This window comes from Pavona decussata, unplaced genomic scaffold, assembly GCF_977016875.1.
Source record: "Pavona decussata unplaced genomic scaffold, jaPavDecu1.1 SCAFFOLD_24, whole genome shotgun sequence".
Lineage (NCBI taxonomy): Eukaryota > Metazoa > Cnidaria > Anthozoa > Scleractinia > Agariciidae > Pavona > Pavona decussata.
The window spans coordinates 730,142-750,329 of NW_028145447.1; the positions used below are offsets into that span (position 1 = coordinate 730,142).

At 37.8% G+C, this 20,188-nt stretch overlaps 1 protein-coding gene and 1 pseudogene across 4 annotated transcripts; one reads left to right on the forward strand and one right to left on the reverse strand.

Moving 5' to 3' along the window:
• Positions 1-24: 24 nt before the first annotated feature.
• Positions 25-19,852, forward strand: LOC146485886 (E3 ubiquitin-protein ligase RAD18-like). Of its 4 annotated transcripts, none has more exons than XM_085102819.1 (16): positions 25-259; positions 1,492-1,573; positions 2,354-2,415; positions 2,860-2,930; positions 3,845-3,962; positions 4,114-4,390; positions 4,469-4,568; positions 5,726-5,920; positions 6,323-6,437; positions 6,924-6,996; positions 8,637-8,719; positions 9,437-9,497; positions 9,955-10,047; positions 10,573-10,892; positions 11,762-11,847; positions 11,977-12,529. In XM_085102819.1, the coding sequence occupies exons 1-16, from the start codon at positions 170-172 to the stop codon at positions 12,392-12,394; spliced, it is 2,244 nt and encodes a 747-aa protein (XP_084958945.1). In that variant the 5' UTR covers positions 25-169; the 3' UTR covers positions 12,395-12,529. The 4 variants fall into 4 exon arrangements, with proteins under 4 accessions (XP_084958945.1, XP_084958946.1, XP_084958948.1 ...); XM_085102820.1 differs by lacking the exons at positions 11,762-11,847; positions 11,977-12,529 and adding exons at positions 17,593-17,636; positions 18,564-19,852 and having other exon boundaries at positions 29-259; XM_085102822.1 differs by lacking the exons at positions 11,762-11,847; positions 11,977-12,529 and adding exons at positions 17,591-17,636; positions 18,564-19,852 and having other exon boundaries at positions 29-259; positions 10,573-10,887.
• On the reverse strand, positions 13,824-15,622 carry LOC146485887 (uncharacterized; annotated as a pseudogene).
• Positions 19,853-20,188: the final 336 nt, after the last annotated feature.

The following is a 20,188-nucleotide window of genomic DNA, read 5'->3' on the forward strand; positions in this document are numbered from 1 at the left end:
AAGAAAGCGTAACAGAGACTACGGTGAATGTTGGGTAAAGTTATTTTCGACCAATAGGAACAGGAGAAATTCTCCCGCCAAGATTGTTGTTTCCAATATGGCGGGCATTTCGAGATAAATTTCAAAAACCTCTCTTCGAAATCTTGTTTTCCGGATACGTTTTGGCGATATGTTATCTTTTATGAATTTGAAGACATCCTCAGCTACGTTGGCTGAATGGAGCCCGTCGGATTGGCCAGAATCTCTATCAGAAATGAGGGTAATTCTTAAAATATCGCGGAATTCGTTTATTACTTAATTGAAATGTATTTTTTGGATTTTTGTTTTTTTTATTAATACACAGTGGCTATTCGTACGGCACCCGTACGGCGACTTGTATTTGCTATTCGTACGGGAGTCCGCAGATTTCATAGGATTTCTCTGTAATTCCTGATTCTCGCTTATCCAAATTATTATATTTACCTTTAGAAGGAATAAGCGAATCCAGCGAGTGCCCTTTCTTTGAGCGAGATAAGTTTGCGTACTCTCTACTCACTAAGCGAACGAGCCACTCGCAACACTTCAAACTTTTTCCGAGCTACTAACATAAACTCGCACATGCCACGCAACCTCTTCTTCACAGATCAACTGGCTACAATTAGTACGCTGTAGCTTAAAAATGTGCAAAAATAATTTCTTATACCTTATAAATAGTTATAATACACTGGCTTGGATCGGGGGGTAAGTGACAACTTGGTAATTCAATGAATTTGAACTCACGTTGGTAATCCCGTACGAATTATTCGCATTTTTGCTATTTATACGGGAATTCTTCTTCCTTCTATAGTAGGCGCTGTTTCAGTCATTGCAGTGAAAATTTATACCTGTGTCAGAAGGAGAGGTGTGTTCTGTTATCTTCAACATAATTTCTGTACGGAAATGCAAGTGTCCAATAGGTAAATTCTTCCATTAAGTGAAACTCCCATTTCGCGGCTTTCTGGCCGTACGAATAGCATCACGCAGGTTGGGAATACGGGAGTCCACGGAACTGCTTAATCAGTATACCACCGGTCAGGATCAGTTGTCTGAATTTCTCAACCAGGTTAGCGATTCTTAAATTAAATGGTAATTATTACTGATACTCATAGGAATCCCAAATGAATAGCAAATACCAGTCGCTGTACGGTCTCTTCTAATCGCGTGACGTGTGCGTGAATATAGCGCAAAACAATTCCAAGTGTCGCAAGTGGCTCGTTCGCTTAGTGAGCAGAGAGTACGCAAACTTATCTCGCTCAAAGAAAGGGCACTCACTGGATTCGCTTATTCCTTCGAAAGGTAAATATAATAATTTGGATAAGCGAGAATCAGGAATTACAGAGAAATCCTATGAAATCTGCGGACTCCCGTACAAATAGCAAATACAAGTCGCCGTACGGGTGCCGTACGAATAGCCACTGCGTTATTAATAAGCTTGTATACAAACTTATTGCTTGTTGCCAATCCACTTTTCAGACGATCGACAATCTCCTTCGATGCTCAATTTGCTATGAATACTTTGATGTAGCGATGATAGTTCCCGATTGCTCTCATAATTGTGAGTTGCTTAATATTTGGGATGAAAAAGTGATGTGATTTGAATTTTTAATTCGAAATGAACTCTTTGCAGCGATCGTGTTTGTGTAACCATCTGTCTGCCTTCCTGACTGTTGTAAAAAATCAGAAAAATAGCTTTTCAACTGGTTAGTCAGTCAGTCAGGCAGCCAGCAACTCAGTCAGACAGACAGTCAGTCAGTCAGTTAGTCAGTCAGTCAATCAGTCAGTTAGTTAGAAAGTTATACTATCAGTCAGGCAGTAAGTCACTCATCCAGCCAACAAGTTAGTCAGTCAGTCAGTCAGTCAGCTAGACAGTAAGACAATGAGTCATCCAGTCAATCAGTCAGTCAGTCGGTCAGTCGGTCAGCCAGCCAACCAGCAAGTTAGTCAGTCAGTCAGTTAGACAAAAAGTCATCCAATCAGTCGGTCAGCCAGCCAGCAATTTAGTCAGTCAGTCATGTGATAGAAGTGACATAAAAATAAATATCAAAAAGTGTCAGAATGGTTTAAAAAAAAAAAACCATTCTGACAAGTGTCATGCATTGCCAGCGAACTTCCGTTCACAGTCAGTCAGCCAGTTAGCCAGTTAGACGATAAGTCATCCATCCATCCATCCAGTCAGCTAGTTAGTCAGTCAGCCAGCTAGCAGTTAGAAAATAAGTCATCCAATCAGTAAACCAGGCAGGCAGACAATATGACAGTTCATAAATTGCATGTGCTAAAATGTACATTATTCTAAAAAACTATTTTTCAAAACAATATTTTTGATTCTATTTTTCAGATTGTTCATTATGTATCAGAAGATCCCTCAGTTATGAAACTCAGTGTCCTACATGTATGCTGGTAGGTCGATCATTATGTTCATCCATTTATAGCATCACATGAGCCATAGTGCGCTTGGTCATTTTAGGATGAAGCTCTAATTTTTTCATTAGGACTGCTGAATTGTGGAACTTGTTGCCTTCTTGCACTAAAGCAACTAATTCACTCCCCATTTTCAAGACTAGCTTAATTAGTATCTACTTATCTAAGCCTATATCCTATAGTCCTCTGAGGTAGAGTGCATGGTGCTTGCAACATTTTCTTTTATTTTCTTACAATTTTTTTATTTACTTACGATTGTTATTTACTTAAGACTGTTTATTTACTTACGATTGTAGCTTTTTCTTGTAGCAGTAGGGGGTCAGATTGCAATAGGGATGCAATTTCTGTTTCTTTCTCCCATCACAGCCTGTATTTTTACTGTATTTTTATTGTAATTAATTTTTGTCATACTTTATCTTCCAGAAAGTAAATCCTCCAAGTTTAAAAAGTAACAGAGTCCTAGATGAACTGGTGAAAAACTTCATCAAAGTCAGGTAATGGTTTATGCAACAAAATCGTGTACTGGCAGTATGCCATTTCTTGTTTGTGTTTGACAAATATTTCAGTACAAAAGTGACTAAGTTTAAAATTTTGTTTATAAATTGACTTTTGAACATAAAAAAACTGGCTTCAATTTTGGCGAATTTCTTTTTGGTGTGGTAAAGGTGAAACACATTCTACCTTCTCTTACTTCATGCAGTATTTGTAACTGACTTTTTCTCCTTTTCCTGTATCAAACACAGGGAAGAGTGTTGCATCCAATTTCTAAACACAGAGAAGTAGGTTGAAAAAATAATGCGCAGAAGAGTTTTTTGAGCAACTTCAAGGTCTTTAGAAATATAATGTAACACTCTTTCAACTGTTTGATATAGCTTCTCAAATTGTTAAAAATCATACTTGGAGAAAATCAAAGCAAAAATTCACCAAATTTTATGATAATTAAGATCACATTTCAAAACCTCCTTTACTGTAGTGATTTTCTTTGTTTTCTCGTCGTGAATCATTAATGAGTTGAAGAATAGATAATCTGAAATGAGTAAAGAACAAGAAAAGCACAACAATACAGAGAGCAACTTTAAACCTTGACCCATTGACCTTCTGATCTTCCTGTTCAAAGTCTGATCCAAAGTCCAGTATACTAGCTACATTTGTACGGCATTATTGTGTCCACTTATATACTTAACCCTTTAAGCCCTAACAGTGATCAGCATCAATTTCTCCTTGTAATATCAATACTTATTCAACCCCTGAGGCCATGAGAATTAAGGATATGATCACCCAAGGTGAATTTTCTTGATATTTTAATAACTAATCTCCCCAGGACAAGATAGAAAAATTTGTTCTTTTATATTGTTTTAAGGTGTTCTTCCTATTAATTTTGCTCAAGGTGTTTGCCTGTGTTTTTCAGAACAAAACTGTTAGAATTAGTAACAAAAGGTGACCAGGGAACAAGTGAGACTGCTGATCACAAAAAAGGAGGTCAAATAAAAAATAAAAGCAGTTTAACAAGCAATAAAAGGAGAAAGGTAACAATATATAAAATTTTGAATGCATTGTAAAAGCTATGCTAGTTATATAGATTGGGATAGGGTGTGTAATTGAAGTCAAGATTTCATTGGCAAATAGGAAGGAATTAGTAAGAACATTTTCAAAGGAATTGGCTTTCATTTATTACAGGCTCACTCAAGACCTGAAAACAGCTCAAAGTCGTCAAGTCCAGACACAAAAAGGCCAAAACTTGAGGAAGCAGAAAAGGAAGAGATTGCAAATCCAGGAGATATAACTGAGAAGATTCAGGCTGAGGGTTCCTGTAGTGGCTCTGTACCTGAGGTTGTTGTCATTAAAACAGAGGACAACGAAGTGCGACATGTGACATCTGAGCAGGAGCCAATGGTTGTGGAAGATGGCTCATCTGAAACGCAAGCTCCACAGCGAACGACAGATCCAGATTTTGGTGAGTGATTTGGCTAGTTTTGGAATTTTTTTTCTGCCAGTGTTGTAGAGTTTTCAGTAAGTTTGTTTTTCCCTTTAGCTGAGTGCCCAGTTTGTGGTGACATGATTTCACACAGAAAAATCAATTCACATCTTGATGCATGCCTCACAAGAACAGAGAAGAAAAGTTCTTTGAGAAGGTGAGTTCAAAAAAGAGGGAAAGAAAGTGAAGTACATGCAAGGAGGCATCATGGTTGCCATGGGTGATTAGCTTGTCGGATGTTTGATTTGAAGGTTGGCACTGTGGGACTTGGTTACACACATCTGGTTGTCCAAGACATTTGGGACAATACTCTTTCTCTTTCTGCTAATAATAAATAATATTATTTTATGGGACTATGAGAGAAAAGTGGTCAGCAACCATAAGGGGGATATTGTCCCTACTCTGAAAAGAGGTTACTTGTAGATAGTTTGTGAACCTTCGCATTGGTGGGGTGGTAGGGTGGTAACCTTGTGATGTACCAGTATACAAAGGAGAAGTGGAGGGGGGGGGGGGGGGTGTGGTTTGATATACATGTAGGAACAGTTAATTAATAAACTGAAACTGAGTACCTTTATTTAAACAGGGTATTCCCTTCAGGACATATATACAACAGACATATATACCTATGAACTCCTGGTCACTTTACATTATAATGTGAAAACCAAATACAGTTTAATTGAAGTTGTAAGCCTGTAACAGACACTCCTGATAAAGCAAAAGATAATAAGCTTCATTGTGGTATAGTTGGTAAACTTTTTCTATGTCATAACTTTGGGACAACAACAACAACAACAACAACAAAAATAATATTACAAGTTCCATATAGGAGTAAAGCCCATGAGTCAGTACAAACCAGTTGAAGGGCTGAGAGTATAACCGACCCAAATGACATTTCAGATTGTGTTTTGTTGTTTTTAATTGGCTCAGATTCACCGGAGTTTTTGCATGTGGCCTCGAATTCCTTCAGGAAATGTTACTCCATTATGTTTTATTGGCCGTCGTGCGCTTTGTGTACAAATATAAAAACCTATGATTATAGACGAGATTTCTGTTTTTATCACAAAACGAAGTGCAAAGCAGTGGATAAATCATTGGAGCAAATGTATGTTTTCTGAAGGAATTCAAGGCCACATGCAAAAACGCTGGTGAATCTCAGCTAAAACAACAAAACGCGATCCGAAATGCATTTATGTCGGTTTTGCTCCCAGCCCTTCAATACTGCTGAACTGGATGAAGAACTTATGGTGAAGTAGGTCATTTACTTGGGACTGAAGTGACTTAGTTTGGCATCTTTTTTGTGTTATTTCAACATAGAAAAAAGTCCAGTGAACCCAAGAGTATATGTAGTACATCCACCAAAAGGAAATTTTCACCCAATGTGGAGTCCAAAGAATCTGATGCTGTCTCAAGTGACGACAGTCTGTCTTGTAGCACGACACAAGAACCATGCTCTTCAAATGCTGTACGTAGTTCATCCACCTTGACAACCAAAGGTTCCAATTCTCTTATGTAAGTTCAAAATATCAAGATCCAGGTTTGATAAATTGTGGTAAAATCAAAGAACGATTGGACAGTCGATTTTATTATAATTTCAGTTTACTGTGCCAGTTAGTTGTGGGTAATCTGTTGACCAATTGTCAGTATGCTCTCTGGGTATTTGTGGCCAATAAGCCACCAATAGTTGGCTGACAGATTGTGGGGGAGCTTTTCTTTATTTTTACCCAACTTTTGTCAAAGTAAATTAATTACCATTATGGAGAAAATAAAACAAATGACACCACAAGAAAGCTTGCACAGCATAATAAACAGCACTTCTGAGTACCTACAGTTATAACTTGTGGCTTTGAATATTCACACTTCAGGGAGAGAATGGGTATTAAGTAGCATGATTTTTTTTTATTCTCTTTCCAGTCAGACAGTGCAGAAAAGAAAACCACTTCCAAAACTTGTGTACAGTGTCATGGCGGACAAAGAGTTACGGCAGAGACTGAAGGAATGGAATTTATCAACCAAGGGAGATAAGTCGGTCAGTAACATGGCTTGCTGTTATTAAATACAGTTAGGTAACTTGAGCGTCTTGTGGGAAACATGGTTGCTTGATAGTTTAGGCATTGCCATACTGCAGTTTCCTTTGAAGGCGGATTTGTGTTGTGATTAGCATGTCAAACTTTCGATTCTGTTAATTTTTTTATTACAAAATTGGGAAGTCCATGGTTTGAAGTTGGTCTTAGTGATCTGCATTGTGCCATGTTGTTTTTGGGAATTTGAAATTCACATTTTTCTCTCCATCAGCTAGGAGTATATTGTGGGTACTGGCAAACATAAGAAAGTGTTGAGTAGTAATACTCCTAGTCACTTCATGTTGGGTATCCTGTAATAAACTAGCATCCCATCCAGGGAGAATAGTAATACTCCTAGTCACTTCATGCTGGGTATCCTGTGATAGACTAGCATCCCATCCAGTGGAAGTCAAGCCATTTTGAGTGTTTAATTGGTTAATGTGTGCTTTTAGACTCTTGTTAAAAGACATCAAGATTTTATAATGCTTTACAATGCTCAGTGTGATGCAGCAAAACCAATGACAGGTAGGAAACTGCAATAATTCATTTTAACAAAGTAAAAAATTTCCTGTTTATTTAACAAGTGAATGCAGTATTGCTGAGCTGGGGGCAAAAAGGGCCTATGACCATTTTAAAACTGTTTTTGGTTTTATCCAATAAATTTTATGACCAAATTCTGGGGAACCAATAAAATGTCAAGTCAAACTTAAAATTTGACACAGGCCCTCTATGACCCAAGCTCCTCAATTCTCTCCTGACCCCCGCCCCCCCCCCCCCCCCCCCCCTCCTTACACACCTACCCACCCACCCATACATTGCTCACCAGACAGTCATGAGTCGTGGTTAGACTGGTACATGTAGTTAATCACTTCTCAAGGGCAGCAGGGATGGCGCAGTGATGAGAGCACTTGCCTCCCACCAATGTGGCCTGGGTTCGATTCCCGGACTTGGTGTCATATGTGGGTTGAGTTTGTTGTTGGTTCTTGTCTTTGCTCCAAGAGGTTTTTCTCCGGGTACTCCAATTTTCCCCTCTCCTCAAAAACCAACACTTCTAAATTCCAATTCGATTTGGAAAGTGTCCCCTATTAGTGCTGTGCACGAAAGACATTGACACTTAAAGGAAACCTCCACTCTTGAAATACATTAACGTTAAATTGTTGAAAATACAGTCTAATTTCAAATGTCGTTGGAAAACATGGAAATAATGTTTCTGTGTCGGACAAAACAGAATTTGATTATCGCCTATTTTTCATTTTAAATTTCCCGGGCGCCGCCATCTTGGATTTCATGACGTAAAACGGTTGCTCTAATGTTTCACCCAAAAGAACTTCTGCTTACTGACAACAGCGGCAACCATATGACGTCATAAAATCCAAAATGGCGGCGCCCGGGAAATTTAAAATCCAAAACAGGCGATAATCATATCTTAACTTTTTAGCACACTTGAATGTCATTTCTGCTATTTAAAGTAAAATTTAGAATTTAGCCACTATTTCCGACAATTCATCGTCAATTTGTTGTCGGAGTGGAGGTTCCCTTTAAATAAAGTGATTTAATTTTTTTTGTTTTATCAATACATCAGATGAACCTGTATAAGGTGCTAGGTTTAATTAGTGAATTTGAATGTCCCTTTGATCTGACTTTAAAAAAGTCTTGATGTGCTGCAATTAAAGTACAATATTTATGCGTATGCTCCTATTAAAATTTCATCCAGCGACTTGAATGAAGTATAATGCCACGTGCTCAGAAATAAGCACAACTGCCATCTTTTAGAACGAAACTGATTATATGTTGTGGTTCAATTTTATCCTTGGTTTAAATTTTATTTTCCATTGTTTCAAACTCATTATGACACATAACCATACTCAAGAACAATGGCAAATAAAATTTCAACCAAGGATAAATTTGAACCACAACATATCCACACACCTGGAACTAAACGTTTACTAAATTCCTCACCATATTCTTTTCTTTGGATGAAAGGCAGATGATTGAGATGAAAGCCTGATATGGCCACTCAAAAAATGTTTCTTATTACAATGGTAGAAATTCTCACAAAATGTGATTCGTACGTGTAATAAGCATTCAGAGTTTTTTTGTATAAAAATTCATTACTGTAGCATGGTAAATTTTTAATAATAGCAGTAAATGAATTTTCTTTACAGCTGCACAAGTTGCAAGAGAAGTGGAAAAAGCAGAGAAAAACAGAGCAAAAGAAGCTTCTTATCTCACAGAAGCATCAACATCTGTATGTATGACAGGCATAGCTATATTTGGTGTAGTATTAAACTGTAGCTAGACCAAAATGCCCCCCCCCCAGGGGGCATAGCTATATTTGGTGTAGTATTAAACGCTAGTTAGACCAAAATGCCCCCCCCCCCCCACCTGCAAATGACAAAGCACTTTTGCAAAAAGATTGCTGCACAGTGAATGTTTGTCCATTTGTATGCTTGCAAAACATTTACAGTAAAAAAGTTTCTTGCTTTCCAGAAACAAAAAAGGTTTCCAATTCTGTTTTCGAACATTTTGTTTCCACTTGTAACAGAATTTTCGATAGAGGTTTTTATTTCAGTCTGTGAGACAGGCATACTTAGAAAAAGAAATCCCAGAGCTTTCTTCCAACAGGAGTCGAACCTAAGACCTTCTGATTACTACTTTGGATGCCCAACCACTGAGCTACAGGAGACTGGTGAGAACTAAGGCCATTAAACCAGGCTTAAAACACTGCATCACATTTCTTTAATTCACAACACAAAATTTTTTATGTTTCCCTGTTTGCACAAACAAGGGATGTAATAAGCAACAAGGAGGACCAGAATGTTTGTCAAAATTTATATTAATTTGAAAGTGCATTTTTTTTTATTTAATGGCAAGTGAATTTTATGGTCTGGTTGATGTTAAAAGTTTTGTTTCCTCTTTTGGCTTTTTCATCTGCAAAATTTACCATTGATGATTGTTTTGATAGGGTCTACGTTTTGACAAAAACCAAAGTGAAGAAGATATGGATAAAACACGTCAAAAATACTGTAAGTTACCAACTATGGTGTACCATATTGACCACTGTCAAATGTGCCTTTAAGGATACTACTCAAGTAGACAATCATTCCAGACAGACTGTCCAACAATGCACCTTTTACCAAAGAACAATCTGTGCTAATTTTGTTAATTTTACCAAAGGACTTGTAATCTCTTGTCCTAATATCCGCACAGTCAAAGAGTGAAAAACATACCAAACTCCAACAGAAACGCTTGCTATGGAGGCCGCATGGATGATGAAACTGAGTTGAAACTTGCTATGCAGTCTTTCTAAGAACTACTCTCATCCAGACAATCACACCAGACAAATTGCAGATACTGCTAACTTCAAATCATGTACAAAAATTCAGCCTTTCAATGGACGACACGTCTACTCTCAACCAGACTGTCATACCTTAAAACAGGCCCCTGGCGATCCTGGGCTCAAAAAAATTTTTATCTTTCAAGTGAATCAACATCAAAATGAATTTGACAAGCTCATTGCTGATGTACAAAGAAGACAACGAAGCAAAAGAGAGAAAACTGCAACCAAGACTTCAGGTCAGTATTTGCATAATTTGTGTTTCCCTGTGGATTCTTTGTTTTTGGGGACTTTGTGGGAAAACTCGTAAGTGCCTTAGGGCACGTTTTCTTTTGGGACAATTCTGGCTATTCTAATTCCAGATCAGGAAGAACAGAATACGCAGATTATCAGTTGCATATTTCCAAAAGAACACTTTTAAGCCCAGTCTACTTAAACCAGAAACCTTCCCAGAAGAATGCAATTCCTACTATTCTCAGTAAACTGCATTCCATTTGTTCTGTTGTAGGAGAAGAGAATAAATGGAATACTATTCTGTTTATTCCAAAAAAGGTATTGGTCCCAAAAGAACACAATACCATGGATGTATTCCCATCCCATAATAGTCCCAAAAGAATACTTCCTTAATATGTTGTTTGTGGAGTGTGGGGATATCTCTTTGGAAATGTGGATATGACAGTGAGTGCCAGAGTAAAATAAGTAGTTCTTTTGCTGTTTCTTTGTGATTGCAATTAATTTTTGTTTTATTTATCTATTTTTCACAGCCGTTGAATGCCTGGATACAAAGAGGAATGAGCCTGGAGAAAATGTGATAAAACCTGAAAATAACAATAGTGGAAATACAAAGAGCACAGATAACTCAGACACATGTCTTGAAATATGCCCACCATTCTTCAAGGAAAATAACCAAGACTCATCAACAGTCAACAAGTCTGAGACTTCATTGTCGATTATTCCTGAGCCACCTTCATCTCCGAGTCTGGTGTCATTGCCTGATGAAGAAGAGTTCACTCCTTCATTAGGTCTAGAAGGCGATGGTGATGATGATGATGATGATGATGATGATGATGAGGAGGAGGAGGAGGTAATTATCATCATTAATTTTTACCAATTTACAGTAGTTGAAGTGGAGGCACTGGTATAGTGATTAGCGCATTAGACTTTTGAACTGACTTTCAATGGGAAAATGTTTTAACCTTTTAGTGATCAGCATCAAATTTCTCCTTGTAATATTACACACTTAAAGTATGGTTCCAAGGGAAACAGTTAGTTTTGTTTTCGCAAGGGAAACATCAGGACTTGTGGGAAAACAAAACTAACTAGTTTCCCGAGGGACCATGCATTAAGTGCTTTGTTATATATTTAGACTTTCCCTTCAACAATCACAGCAAAACAAACAAACAAACAAATGAGAGGGCAACAACTGCGGAATTGTATCCCGAACAGGATACATTTGTATTTGATCAGCGGCACGTGACCAAGAACCAATGACAGTGCTTGTGTAGAGTGAAAGTCTAGGTATATAACAACAATGTTTAACCCCTGAGGTCATGGGAATTAAGGATATGATCATGGGCAGAAATCGAGGACAGTCAGCGGTTAATGGCGCGGGCGCCAAATCGGGAAGAAGACCCCACTGAGTCTGCGCAGTACACAGAAAATATAATTATATTTCGCCGATCTATTTCGCCATGACTGGAAAAGATATGCCGAACATTTCGTTTTATAAAGGACTTAATAGTCTAAGTACTGCGGATTTTTACCCGAAAAACATTAGGAAGGCTTCAGCGAGCAGATTCTACGAGATTAAAAGGGTGGTATCGAAAAGGTTCAGAAAGGGGAAGGTAAGCGATTGTTTTGATACCACTTTCGCTTTAATTTATCGCGTGGAAGCTTGAATATTTGATTGCATTTAAAATTAATGAACTGCTACCGTCCCTGTATATTGTTTAGAACGAATTTTTCATCAAATGGAAAGGCTATTCAAGTCTACAGAACTCATGGGAGCCGGAGGAAAATTTAAACTCACTTGCTTTGAGGTAAAATCTTATGGTGATTAACTTGTATTGAACTGTCAGCCTGTTTTAAGTTTAATTAGCTCTTCCCCAAAGTTATATTTACTATAAATTGATAAAGTAGTATTTTGACAGAAATATTTTTCTTTGTAGGTCATTTTACAACCCAAGGATTTCACAGGAGGAAATCAGAGATGCCTGTGAGGATCTTCACTGGGGCATTTTAGACCATCTTAAGTCCAAAAGCTTTCTCCCTACTGTCATTGCTTTTAGGCATAGTACTTTTAATTTTCTGTTTAAGAATAAGGGGAAGAAAAGTGATGACGGTAGTGGGTCCATCCTTTTGGAAAAGGGAGATTTTGAAAGGTGCCGCTTTCCTGACCAGTGGCATATGGTTATTGATTCCTTAGGTGATGGCGTTCAAATTCACTTTCCTGTCAAGGTAAGATTGTTCTTATCTTGGAGCCCAAAAACTCATACCTTGACAGGAGAGTCAATTGTACCTCGCCCTCGGTACAGGCGAGAGAAAATGAGTATTTATTTTTGTAAATCAGCATGTAGCTTGTCCTGAGCCAAAATGAAAGAAGTGAAGAACTGAATTCAATTATATCTGACATTGTTTGCTTATAAAAAAAAATTATTAGTCTTTTATTACAAATTTATTTTTTTACATTTTACATTCTCATGCAGGGTAGTCATGCTGCTTTGTAATACACTGTATTTTGTAAATCATAAATCATACAGCAGACTTCCACTATCTTGAATACCAGTTATACCATGAATTATTTTGAACACAAAAAGAAATGCAATTCAATTGAATGCTGTTACATACAGAAATATCAAATGGCTATCATGTCTTAGGGATGGTTCATTATTTATCATATTTTGGTAAGTGACATCCTTTAGCAGGGCTGCAAATAACAGTCGGACATTGGACAATGCCCAACTAAAATGTGTCAATGTCTGATGAAATTCCAACTGTGATTGGACAGAATGTCCAGACACTTTTTTTTGCCTTCCAGTGCAAACGCTGATATTCTGCATTGACAAAGCGATAGATTAGCAGGTCTTTATATATTGAGCAGTACCAGCTGTAATATGAGGTCTTACCTCGTTTTGTTTTGTCCCGCGATCAAAATTATTTGCAGCCCTGCTTAGTGTTCAACATAGTGATAGTCTTCTGTAACTAAGTCAAGAATTTTCTCTAAGGCAATCTATGTTTTACTCAGGGTCCTCAGGGTCCAATTTTGTCTTTCTCTTTTTGCTCTGTGCCTCGGGTAGACCTTTTTCCCTGCAGTAATCAGTGTTTGATTTGTTGTAAGACCGTTTTGTCTTTCGGAGCTACATGTACGCAAAGCCCACTGTCTGGCCTCGACTTTTAAGACATCTGATGCAGAGTCCCACTTATTTGATTTACGAAGTACAATACTTCTGGCATAATCATTGTTTTTCTCAACACCTTGCCCTGTAAAAATTTTTACTGACTTGTGAGTCCTGAGGAACTTGGGAACATGGTAAACCATAGCATGGATATATGGTGTAATCCGTGCTCTTTCATAGCCTTTTCTTTTGCCTCTTAGGGAAATGAAGAGGTTTACCCAGCTTTTAGCTCTTTCAAAAAATTCTATAATTTCCTCATATTTTGAAGGTTGACTACTTCCAATAAATGAATATAGCTCCCTAAAGTTTTCCCATATTTTTGTAACTGTGTCTGAGGTGGAAGGTTCCAAGACACCTGAAAGCTTGCTTGGAAGCTCTCTCAACAGTTGTTTTTTATCATTCCCAACTAAACTTGTAAAATCATAAGTACCCGACCCCTTCCCATCAACATTTGTCTTCTCCCAGATGTCAAAACTAACTCCACATGAACGCACTGCAGCCTGCAGTCTTTCTCTGTCAACACCTTTTCTTCCCCCCTTTTTCTTTTGACATCATCTTTTTTGTCCTGTTCTAGTACATCTTCTAGCAAATTGTTAAGTTAAACATCAACTACCCGAAGCAAAAGGTTTAATTCATCTTAATTACATGATCAATCTCAATATTTAGTAGGGGTTCATGTTCACAACAAAAATTATCTTTGCTCTTTTTTGACAAATTTTTCATCTCACCCAGGGTTCTTTCCATTGGTGGTTTATTATAGAAATCAATATCATGATTCATTTCCCACATTTTGTCTTTATGAATCTTACACCAGGCACAGGCATAATATGAAGTTGCACCTTTAAGACCAAGCATGATTAAAATATAAATTTATAGTCCCCTCCCAAGAAGAATTCAAGGTTGACATCCTTTCCATTAATTGTGATTTGCTTCGTTGAATTGAGATCATTTATATCAGAAAATACATTGGAAAATAATTCCTTCAGTATTTCATACTTCTCAGAACCCTTTACAATTGCAATAGTGTGATTCCACCGTGCAGACATCAGATCACTATCACCTTGCTATAAAGAAAAATAAAGAATTGTAAAACTTGTATTTCGAGTCATTCTAGCCCCAATTCCTCCGATATTTTTATCTTTATATTTTCATTTTCAAAATCAAACTCTGGGTTGTTGCCCATGAAATCTTGTAACCGTTCCAGCAGAAGTTGTTTGAACGAGACTTCTGCCCCCTCAGCTTTCCCGGGCGTGGATGATATGTGGTACATATCATTAAGTTGATCTCGCCTCTGTTTAATTAAGTATGATTTCGGGAGTACATCATTTATCATTTATCATTTATTTTCTTTCATCAATTTTCATAATTTTTTTTCCATCTGTAATTTTGTATATGGCAAAATAAATATTGTATTGTATTGTATTGTATCATCAAGAGCTCGTGATATCGAAAACAAATAAAATTTGATCAATGTTTTGGTTTTCCTCTTCTGAAAGAGACCCAAACCTTGAAGTGTTTCTTGGCTCATCAGTGGCCATCGTTGCAGTGTGTTTTGTCCCACTCTTGCTTTCCCTCAGGTTGATGGCCTCAATTTCTAAACCAAAGGATTCTGCAAACCAAAGAGCAGTTTGTGCTCTTGTCATAAAGGACCTTAAAGTCCTGGACTTCTTCTTCACCTGAGAAATGTCTTTGCCTTTGTATGGATCTTGTTGTGCATTTTGTAGCTTTTCAACATAGGAAAGGAGCTCCTGATTAGTTGCTTCCACTTTTGCTACTTCACTTCTCAGTTCTTCGATTTCTTATTTCATTGAACAATTTTTCCATTTCTTCTTCCAAGTTCTGGTACTTATTTTTCCATACTTCGAGTTCTTCACACAGGCTAGAATTGAATTCCTTGAGCTCATCATTTTGCATTTCCAGCTCTTAATTTCCGTTTCCAGGTCTGCAACTGACCGGACATACCTCTCGAAAACTTGGAATTTTTTTGTCCTGGAATCGAGTTCGTAGCGTTTCCTTCCCCTTGTATTAACGTACGTGGATTTGACAGACGAGGCTAACTTTCTTAAGGATTCATTCACTTCTTCTCTCATGTCTTGCGACTTTTTGATAGAAAACATACTTCCAGGGATTGTAAGTTCCAATAGTTCTGTGTAACTGTGGTACTTCTTGCGTAGGCTTTCATAAACTTATCGTATGTGATTGGACGTTCACATAACTCACTGTCCACAAATTCTTCTTCTTCTTCTCCATCTTCTGCCGGCGTCTGGCTGAGAAATTCGTTCCAAGCTTTGAGCAGTGGATAAGGAATATCAACAGCGAATGCAGTATTCTCAGTTAATCGTGCCGCATATTTTAGGCAAGGAGATTGAAGAGTTAATTTAGTATCAAAAATGTACTGAGAGGGAGGAACATCAGACATGTTGAAGATATTTGTCAAACATAAAAGTAATATATCGTAACACTTTATTGCGAAAAAATTCGGAAGGAGATCGTGAGTCATGCGAAAAAGTCACGCCATTGATACCGTTACAACAATGAGGCAGAAATACTGGCAATATTCATCTTCACGAGGAACATCTTTGACGGGGCTGTCGGGCTCTGAAATGGCTTAAAATAAAAGAAGAAAGACTTATGTTTGTGGCAAAATTTTCGCAAACTGCTTGTAGCGTCTTTCATGTCGACTATTCCAGCTTGAATTTAGGCAATTTAGTGTGTTTGTATGGGAGTCTCACATAACCGTTGTATGGCCCTGGCTAAATATACGGTGGAACAAATTAGATTAATCCGAGAACAACCAAACTTCGCACAAATCATCTACTTTGAAGTACAATAAAGAAGAGATTTTCGCAGGTACGAATTTATGTTGTAGTTGAGAGGAATATTGGAAATTTATTTCGTCCCCATAGAAATCCTTGCATTTGTTCGATTTCTGCCCATGCACCCAAGGTGAATTTTCTTGATATTTTAAAGTTCTCCCCAGTACTTTTATAAGAAAAGTATGGGGACAAGATAGGAGAATTTGTTCTTTGACATTAGTGGTTAAAGGGTTGATGGTACCTATAGGAGTACGTTAGGGTAGAATGGAGAGGCTGGACTGGCCGGACAACAGAGATGTAAACTAAGGTATGGGTTGCACTTGGGCAAAGTTTTCAACTTTGCCGGCAAAAAAAAAAAACACAGAAAATTTGAAACCGCAACCGGAAAGCAAACTTTTGCCTTCAAATGATCAGGGTCGCACTAGGTGAAAGAGATATGTCAGTAATGACATTTTTCATGCTTTCAAGGCGGTCAAAATTTTCGGTCCATAATATTAGGAAGATTGTTTCTTTGTCGTAAGACGTACACCCATACTCCTCAGCAAGATGACAAACTTGGTCCGCTGAGTTCGACGAGCTCCGGAGACGACAATGCAGAGGAATTCTGGGAAGGGCTCTGAAATAGTTGCCTCTTCAGGACTATGTTAAACTTTGGCCTTGAGAATACATATATTGCGAAGACTCTCTGCACTGCCACCGAAAAAAACGGGGAACTGTGATGAATTGTAATAATCATAAACTACACGTCCTTCCATGGTAAAGAAAGCACGAACTGAAGCAGATCTTGTGTACTGTTTAATTTTATTGCATATTTTCTGTTTGCTGTTCAGTGACAAGTGATGACAGTTTTTGCTGTGATTCCTATTGTTAAGCCCGAGTTTTCCGAAATCTGCCTGCCCCACCCAAGCACTACGGCACCTTTGATGTTTTTGCCGATTTCCAAAAATTTTCCAAACCATAAAAGTTAGGGTCGCACTAGGAAAAGTGTCTCGTTGACAGATTTTGACCGCAAAGTAAACAAATTTTCGCGAAACTTTGCTAAGTGCGACCTATGCCTAAATGTAGATTTGCAAATGGTACTGGACTTTAACTCTTCAACTGACTGTGGAAAGTTTGGACTGGCGAATAACAGAGACAGTCACCAACTTTTTGAGGGTCAGTCATTTGAGGCTGACAAGCATTTAGATCACTTTTATTTGGGAGTTCCTAAGGGGAAAAATGTTTTTATTCAGGCCAAACCAGTCAAAATCTGTACCTTTGTTTAGACCTACATGCAACAGAACAAAACCCATAGGTTTTGGGGCTGCACATACCTTTCTACTGTGACTAACATGACTGTATAAACCCTAACCTCGTTATACCCTCCCTCCCTACCACAGGTTATATAGACCCCTATGCCCCACCCCCCATGAATGTGGATGACGGTTGAATCTCATTGCATCCTTACTCCAGTAAGAGATGTAATAAATTGTAAATCTTAGGAAAAGTTTTAAAGTCAAGCATAATTTTTTTTTATTTCTTTTAAAGTTGTGGGCAATGTCTTAACCTTACAACTTTCTGTTTCATAATATAGGAATGCAAGGATGAAGAATTTGGAGATACAGTTATCCCAGAGAGGTATTAAATTAATTGTAAAATTAACTGAGTGTGTTACCGAGAAGAAGCTCAGAATGATGTGTGTTGCCCATGTGAGTTAACTAAGCCTGCAAGCAAGCTCTCCAATCTGGGGTTCGAAATGAGGGTGCGAGAAGATTGGGGCAGGGGAGGGGAGGGTTAGATTGGGATCCAATCCTCTCTTGGTTTGCTTTGCTCACTGCTCGCACCTCAAATATGTCTCTCATGATACCCCAATTGGAGAACTTGCTTGCAGGCAAGAATTAACTTGTAAAATAATGAATTTTATGATGCAGATAGCCGATAAAAAAACCCCTCATTTTTTGGTGGTCTGGCAATTACCTATTGCTGATGTTGCACCAGGCTTTTGGCTTGAAAATGGCAAAAATGGGCATCATGGACGGTCGTCAGTAAAAGTTATGAAGGATTTGGCAAATTGTCAATTAATTTTTTGTCAAAAGTGGAGTAGGAGATGGAGCAGTTGTGAGAGCATTCGCTTTCAACCAATGTGGCCCTGGTTTAATTCCAGGTAAAGACGCCATATGTGGGTTTAGTTTGTTGTTGGTTCCTGTCCTTGCTCCAAGGGTTTTTCTCTGGGTTTTCCAGTTTCCTCCCATCTGAAGGTCAATGTTGTTTGAGAGGTTTAACTGTATAGTAATATAATAATATTAACTGTAGAAGTAGACATTTTACTTCTCATGAGCCAAACAATAATCATCAAAGTTTGATTGAATAGTTGATCATCACAGAAGTATGAACAGATATCACATCATGGTGTGACCACTGGTCAGTCCACCACTGGTGGAAACACAAAAATATGTTGCCTGTCTGTTTTCTCTCAAGCTAATTATTTTAGTCTTGACTGGTCATATGTTGTTGCCTTGTGTAATTGGAAGTCCATTAAGTCTAAACTTCCCTTATCAATTTCAGCCCAGTTATAAAAGTTGGCAAAGCAGCCGATGGAACTACGGACAGAGAGACGGTAACGAGCGAGAGTGATGAAGATTTTCCGCAGCGTCATCCATCCATTAGCAACAAAAGGGTCAAATCAAATTTGTTTTGATCCAGCCAAACATTTGCCAAAGTTGAAAAGGACAGCTTGACGGCATCAAGAGCTGGATCCATATCATATATAACTCCAGGTTTGACCCCATGAGAGAAAGGAAGAAGAACAATAAAATATATATTCAATATAATTATTGGTTCATGACTTCATCTTGACCAGCTGTGCAGTTTGTTTTTGGGCTATTTTCAGGGTTCGTATAAAGGGTGCTGGAAATCTTAAATTTTAGTGTAGCATTTTTTAGGACTGAAAAGACCTTAATGGTAAAGAGGTCCTGGAAATCTGTAAAGTCAAGTAATAAAGTTTTCTTGGAAGACATTCACGAGCAGCCAGATGGGAAGCTCCAACAACTTTAAATACTTAATGTGCATTATGGGTCCTAGAAAAAAAACTTTCCGAGGCCTGGAAAAAACCTGGAAATTTGTTTCTGAAATGGGTACTAAACCTGTTTTGGAACAGCAAATGTACCCCAAATGCTTTAAATTCACTGACGCATTCTATGGCGTCCAGAGTAAATTAACAATCATTGCACGGAAACATTATATCAGGTTGATGAATTTAGATTTGTTTTCCTAAGGGAGAAGGAAGAACTTCCAAGGGAAATGGAATAAAAAGAAAATGATGTAAAAGAAAGAAGATAAATACAGCTGTACACGGGTGGATTTTATCAAAATTTGTTCATTGCCAGAAATATCTTGTTTTGTTGAGAGCTATGGCTCAAATTCATTCTCATCCTCAAAAGGTGGCAAATGTGTATCAAACCAGAAACTTTTTGTACCCCACAGGGTGTGACAATAATTATTACCCTGACCTGGTTACTTTGACGTTGGAATCTCCACCTTCCTTGTCCAGTTGTAGTCTGTTACAGAATGTTATTTTGGTTGGTTAAGCTACATTGCTGTCTTCTATTCCTACGTTATTTTTCTTATATCCTTTCACACGGGTGCATTTTTCTTTGAAAACAAAACTTTGTTACGGTTGCTGCACAAACAGCATTCTTTTATTGTTATATAGTATAAGGGAGAGAATGTGAAATGTATGTATGTGTATATCGCTATATATTATTCAAAAACAAAAGGAATTACTGTCAGTGTGCACAAGTTGAAACTTGTTGTTCCATTTATTATCAATAAAATGATAGAATTTTGCTACCAAACTGTGGGGTTTCTTTTAATACAAGAACCATTTGCCAGCTCAAAAGATTAACTCTCCTTACTCATACCTATCAGCTGTTTTACTGCTGTTAGGAGAATTTGGTGGAACAATTCTTGGTTTTCACGTGACGTCACCAAATTCTAGAATTCAAAACTGGGGGGGCCTACAAAATTTTTACCTTCATTCAAGGAAAGATTACCTAAAAATATGCCTGTTCACAATTTCCTAGCTCGATGCCGTGCTTTCCTTTGAAAATAGAACAGTTTCAATTTCTGAGTTTCCACCGTGCGTGACATCAGGTGGACGGCCGTGACAGAGCTTTCCCGTATCTTAAAAA